The following is a 6452-nucleotide window of genomic DNA, read 5'->3' on the forward strand; positions in this document are numbered from 1 at the left end:
GTGGCAGCGGCCTCTGCTCCAAAGTGATCACATTGAGATTCTGAGACCAGAAGTGGAAGAAGACTAGGTCACTGCCTGAGTCCCAGCTGCTCCACTTCTGAACCAGGTCCCTGCTTGTTCCCCTGGAAAGCAGCAGAGGATGGCCCAAGTACTTGGGCCTCTGAACCCTCATGGAAGACCCAGAAGTAGTTCCTGTCTCCCGGCTTCAGATCAGCCAAGCTGTGGCCATTATAGCCATTTGGGGAGTGAGCCAGCTGATGGTTGATCTCTCTCTCTCCCTCCCTCTTTGTCTCTCACTCTCTCTGTCTCTCTCTGTTTCTGCCTTTGTCTTCTGTAGCTCTACCTTTCAAAGAAAATAAATAATTCTTCAAAGAAATGAACACTCAGGTAGTTGAAACCCTGCCACTCTCCTGAGAAACCTAGATTGAGATTTCAGCTCCTAGAGTCAATGTCCCAACTCTAACTGAAGAGGCTTAAGAAAATGAACCAGCTGATGTGACATCTCCATCCCTCAGCCTCTGTGTGCATCTTTTGATCTCCCTCTCCTTCTCTCTCTCTCTCTCTGCCCTGGTCTCTAAATTAGTTAATTAATGAGAGTTAAAATGAGTCTGTGGAACACATTCATTATTTAAAACATCTGCTTTGATTCAAAAATTGTAACTGAGTAGGCCACTTGTCAGCACTGCGAGTTAAGCCACAATTTGGAACAGCATCATTGAATAAAGGGATTCACATTCAAGTTCTGACTGCTCTGCTTCTGTTTCAGCTCCCTTCTACTGTGCCTGCCAAAGCATCAGATGACGATCCAAAATTTTGAGCTTGTATTAAAATTGGAAGAGCTCTGAATGGAATTCCCAGCTCCTGATTTCTGCCTTGACAAGATCCATCCATTCAGCCATTTGGGAATGGAACCAGCAGATGAAAAATTTTCTCTCCCTCTCCCTCTCCCTCTCTCTTTCTCCCTATCACTGTGTCAATAAATAAATTAAAGAAAGAAATAAATGAAATTCTACATATGAAATTAATTTGTGTGAATCTGTTTTTCCATAAACCTATGAAGTAGCCTCATGCATACAATGTTACATAGAAATATAATATTTCAAATGCATAACACATCTGGACTAATCCATCTGTCAATGGGTACTTGCACTCTTTCCATACACTGGGACTACTAGTGAGCATTGATGTACTATACATGTGGTTCCATCTCTCTCTACAAAGAGATTTGGTTTCTTTGGATTTATACCCAGGAGAGGGATTGTAGGATCTGTACCAGTTTTAACTTAAAATTGCTTTATAAACTCATAATTATTTGGTATCATATTATGAGGAAAGCTAAATTTTTATTTTTGGTAAAACCTCTCCATCATTTCCTGCAATGGCTGTAGTAACAAACATTCCAGCAAAGTACTTGGGCCTCTGAGCCTTCATAGCTATTTGGGGAGTGAGCCAGCTGATGATTGATCTATCTCTCTCTCTCTTTCTCCATCTCCTCTGCTCTTGTCTCTCTCTAATTCTGCCTTTCAAATAAAATCAATAAATCTTAAAAGAAGGTAGTTGAAACCCTGTCACTCTCACAAGCAATCTAGTTTGATATTTCAACTACTGGAATCTATATGTCCCATCTCTTTCTAAAAGGCTTTTGACCATGAACCAGCAGATATGACCTCTCTGTCCCTCTGGATGGAATTCCAGGCTCCTGATTTCTGCCTTGACAGACCCCAGCAATTCGACCATTTTGGAAGGGAAGCAGCAGATGAAATTTTCTCTCTTTCTCTCTCTCTCTCTTTTCTTTCTTTCTCCCCATCACTACGTGACAATAAATAAATATACTTAAATAAATAAATGAAAATCTAGATATGAAATTCATTTGTGTGAATCCTACTTTTCCATAAAGCTTATGAAGTATCCTCATGCACACATTTAATATAGAAATATAATAGTTCATATGGATAGCACATACTCATCTGTCTGCCGATAGGTACTTAACCTGTTTGGATACATTGGCACTACTAGTGAGCATTGCTGTACTAAACATGGGGTGACATCTCTCTCTACACAGGGATTTCATTTCCTTTGCATTTGTACCCAGAATAGGGATTGTAGCATTTATAATAGTTTTTATTTCAAATTGTTTTATCTACTTGATAATTATTTGTATAATATTCTGAGGAAAGCTCAATTTTTATTTTTGGTAAAACCTCTCCATCATTTTCTGCAATGGCTGTAGTAACATATATTCCAGCAACACTGCATAAGTGTCCACTTCTACCCACATCCTTGTCTACACATCTGATCTTTTATTTTAGAACAACTCAGCAAAATAAATTCCAGTTATTTTAAGATAAAATGTTTCACACATATGTCAAGAATGTGAAAAATAAAAAACTCAACGACAACTACATAGACAAAAAAGGGAAACCTTTGGCTTTTGTGTGGAGGGGATTTTATTTATTTATTTGATGATAGAATTATAGACAGACAGAGGGGGAAACAGAAAGGTTCCCCCTGCTGGTCCCTCAGGAAATGGTCTAAATGGCAGTAGCTGAGAGCCAGAAGTTTCTTGCAGGTCTCCCATGCAGGTGAAGAGGCCCAAGCATCTGGGCTATGTTCTACTGCTTTTCCAGGCCATAGCAGAGAGCTGGTTTAGAAGAGGGGCATCTGGGACTCCAACGTGGTACCCATATGGGATTCTGGCACAACAGGCAGACACTTAGCCCACTCTACCACATTGCTGGCCCCTATCTTTGGCCTTTTTAACTATCCCATACTAAACAACTACTTACAGTACAGCTCAGTTCATACAAAAAAATAGGAATGCTTCACACAAGGTTTTCTGATATTATTTTGGATATTTTATAAAGATTTTTTTCTCCTTTGATATGTTAATGAAGAATTCACATGACAAGTAAAGAAAAAGCATACACACAAAAAAATTGAAGGTTAGTTTGGTCATCCCAAGAGAATTAAAATTGGCTAACTCCTACCAATATCTACAAAAATAGAAAACATAAAAATAAAACAAAGGAACATACTTTCTAATGCACTTTTAAATGCAGGCCCACCCTGTCATCTCCCCTCAGAGTCCTCCTGGGCACTGCTCCTCCCACCTCCCCAGAACTTCTCCAGGTAGAAAACTTTACATTGACAAAAATGCACAAGTGTCAATGATGACCTCTTAATATGTGCTTCATTTAAATATTCAAGTCAGTTAGAAGGATCCAGATTGGTAATGTGAAAACCGACATCCTTCTGTCATGGCCTCCTCAAGGACACAACAGGTTCCTGATTCGGAGGAAGTCGCTCCAGTTCCTTTCCTATGGATACCCAGATTCCCTCAGGCATCAGCTCATCCCAACGACAGGGTCTCTGCTGGGCTTGCAGAGAAGTAGCAGCAGCAAGTCTTTCTGTGTGTCAGAGATGCGCCCTCTAGTGTCCACCATGCGGGCTCCCCAGCACAAGATTAGTCTGATGCCCTGTGTGCCTCAGGTTCTTCCTGCTCAGCAGAGGGCTGGCCTTTCCCCTCTTGGGAGGAGCTTTGAGCAGGTGCCAGCGACTGGACAGCAGGCATGCGCTCCGGGGCCTAGGCCGGGGCGGAGGCCGGGGCCTGGGCCAGGAGGAGCCAGCCCTGGGCAGGGAAGGCCCAGGCTGCCTGTGAGGCCAGCGCAGAGCGGCTCTGCATGGCGCTGCATAGAGGCCCGCGGAGCTGTGCCAGTGCAAACAGCTGCTCCTGGGTCAGCGGGAACTGCGCCTGCTGCGCCTGCACCCGGGCTAAATCTTCATAAATGGCCTCAGACAGAGAGCGCAGGGAGGTCACCAGGCTCTTCCGAAGGGGCGGTGGGTGGTCTGCTGGGGACCTGGACCTGCGCCTCCTCTTGTGCCCAGGGCGGGCCCTGGAGGATCCCCTGCGAGGTTCCGCATGCGCCTCCTGAATTCCTCTGTCATTTCCATCGTCCGAAGGTTTTGCTTTCTTTTGCAAAGTCGCGCTGAGCTCTTGCACACAGCTGCCTGCAGAGACACACGGGAGACACTCAGCACAGCTCCTTGGGCCCTAAAACCTAAGTCCTGCCCCCTTCACGTGAACCCCACCGAATCCTGCACTTCCTTCCCCACAATGGACTCCAGCAGGAACCCAGGCAGCACCCATCCTCCTCCTCATATGCTCTCGGGATCTCTAAACTGCTCTCAATCTCTGACAACCCCTCCCTTCCCAACCTTGGATAAGTTCCCTGGTCCTGACCCTCTAGGGAGAGAAAGCACGATGCTACCTGTCCCCGTGTGGCTGCTGTCCTCGGAACTGATTGTCCTCTTGCTGGAGCTCACCCTGTCACAGCTGGACTCTGATTCTGCAAAACACAGGGAGTTGGAGTGCCTGCCTCCAAATGCACAGCCACAGCCCAGGTCTACCCAGGACACAGGGAGCAGCGCCTCCCACCAGTGCTCCCTTCCCCTCTACCCAGTACCCCAGCATCTCTGAGGTGCTGCTGACCCATCTGGTCTCAGGGCCCCTGTCTCCCAGAGAAGACTGTGCCACAGCACCCTATGACCTTCTCGCTCCGGGTGAGTCTGAACTTACCTGCCCTGGCAACGCTGCTTCTGCCTCTGAGCTTCCTTTCCTGGGACTTCTCCTCATGTGGACTGGGCTTGGATCCTACATCAAAAGAGAGTACGTATGCCTGAGTTTCCCCACGAAATAAAATAAAAATTCACCACCTGTATAAAATTTGTGTCCTCAAAAGGTTGTTTGTGAATCTCTTTGTCTACAAAATCGAACTTAATGCTTCAAGTATTAAGGGCAAGGTGCCAGCTCTGTGGCATAGTAGGAAAACCCACGGTCTGCAGTGCTGCCATCCCATTACAGAACTGGTTCGAGTCCCAGCTGCTCCACTTCCAATCCAGCTCTCTGCTATGGTTCGAAAGCAGTAGAAGATAGCTTGAGTTCTTGTGCCCTTGCACCGTTGAAGGAGATGTGGAAGAAGCTCCTGGCTCCTGGTTATAGACCAGCGCAGTTTTGGCTGTTGCTGCCAATTGGGGAGTGAACCAGCAGATGGAAGATCTCTCTCAAACTCTGCTTCTCCTTCTCTTTCTGTGAACGTCTTTCAGATAAATGAACAAATCTCTTTAAGAAAAAGTATTAAGGGGGAAACTAATGAAAATAGAAATGGATCAAGAGTGGGGAATAATCTGGGACGTGGACAATGTTTAGACTGGGTGATGTTGGGAAGGAGGAGCCCGGCTGTTGGAATCTTGCTATCTGAATAAGGAGAGATCACTTGCACATCAAGCTCCCTGACAGATTGGATTGTCATGTGAGTTTTCCTCCATACTCCTTCTGAATCCTCCCCTACCCTCATAAAATGTCAGAGCATTTGGGTCATGAACTATTGGGGACATGAAGACTTTTCTTGTGAATTTCCAAAATGTGGTTTGAAAGAAACGTTCCTTCTTTAGTAACATGTCTCAGATATTCGTCATGAGAATGAAAAACTAACACCATGTATGCATTTTATCCCCCCAGTCCCCGTTTTGTCTCAGATTTCATGTTTCTGGCATGCTGTTGGCTGAGCTAGTTAAGCCAGGATCAAAGGGAAATGAGCATATTAGAGTTCCATAGGTTCATTGCTGCCAATTTCTCAATAGGCCCCTGGAGCTACCAGCTATTTCCCATTTCCCACTTCGAAATGAAACCCTCCATTACACACACACACAGACCAGTTGCCAGGTTCCAAACCAACTTCCGCACTCACAAGGACCTACCTTGCCTTTGCAGGCAGCTCTCAGGGAAATCAGAAAACAGTGTCTCACCTTGTCCTTGTGGTGGTTGCTCCTCTTCATCTGTGCCCCCATCTTTAAAAGACCTTTGTGGGGAAGAGGGCAGCTCAACTGAGAGCCCAAGAGCTTCCTGGTCTGCACTTTCCTGTGCCATCCTGAAGTTCAAGGTTCCAGGCTCAAGTGTGCAGAGAGGGAGGATAGCCCTGCTCCATCTGCCTTTTAAAGCCCTTCCTGAGGGCGGGGCTTATGCCTATTGGAGGGAGGAATTCCTTTATCCTGTCAATCACCAGTGCATGCATGAGTTTTCACCTGTGGGGGTGGTGGTGGTGTGACACAGATGTAAGGTCCGTTTTTAGTGTCCAATGCAGAAATACAGTGTGAGAGGACACTGGGAGAAAAGGCAGGGGACTGGACCCCATCTCTACCAGCCCAATTAACACCCAAATGTGTCAATAAGACCCTGCCTAGATTTCCAGCTGCAGAATCAAACAAGCTGCACATTGACATTTCTAGAACAGTTTTCCACTTGCATCCGGTGCTGTGGCATAGGCAGTTAAGTTGCCACCTGAAGTGCTGGCATGCCATATGGATGCCGGTTCCTGTCCCAGCTACTCCACTTCCTATCCAGCTCTCTGCTGTGGTCTGGCAGAGAAGTGGAGGATGTCCAAGATTCTTGGGCC

The 6452-nt window shown here is 45.9% G+C and overlaps 1 protein-coding gene across 1 annotated transcript; it reads right to left on the reverse strand.

The window, feature by feature from the left end:
* Positions 1-3583: 3583 nt before the first annotated feature.
* Positions 3584-5926, reverse strand: LOC138847072 (protein FRG2-like). The gene is made up of 4 exons (XM_070064707.1): positions 5806-5926; positions 4577-4651; positions 4269-4346; positions 3584-4008 (listed from the first exon to the last, which is right to left on the reverse strand). The coding sequence occupies exons 1-4, from the start codon at positions 5924-5926 to the stop codon at positions 3584-3586; spliced, it is 699 nt and encodes a 232-aa protein (XP_069920808.1).
* Between the last annotated feature and the right edge of the window lie 526 nt (positions 5927-6452).

Source organism: Oryctolagus cuniculus, chromosome 19, assembly GCF_964237555.1.
Source record: "Oryctolagus cuniculus chromosome 19, mOryCun1.1, whole genome shotgun sequence".
In the NCBI taxonomy this organism is placed as follows: Eukaryota; Metazoa; Chordata; class Mammalia; order Lagomorpha; family Leporidae; genus Oryctolagus; species Oryctolagus cuniculus.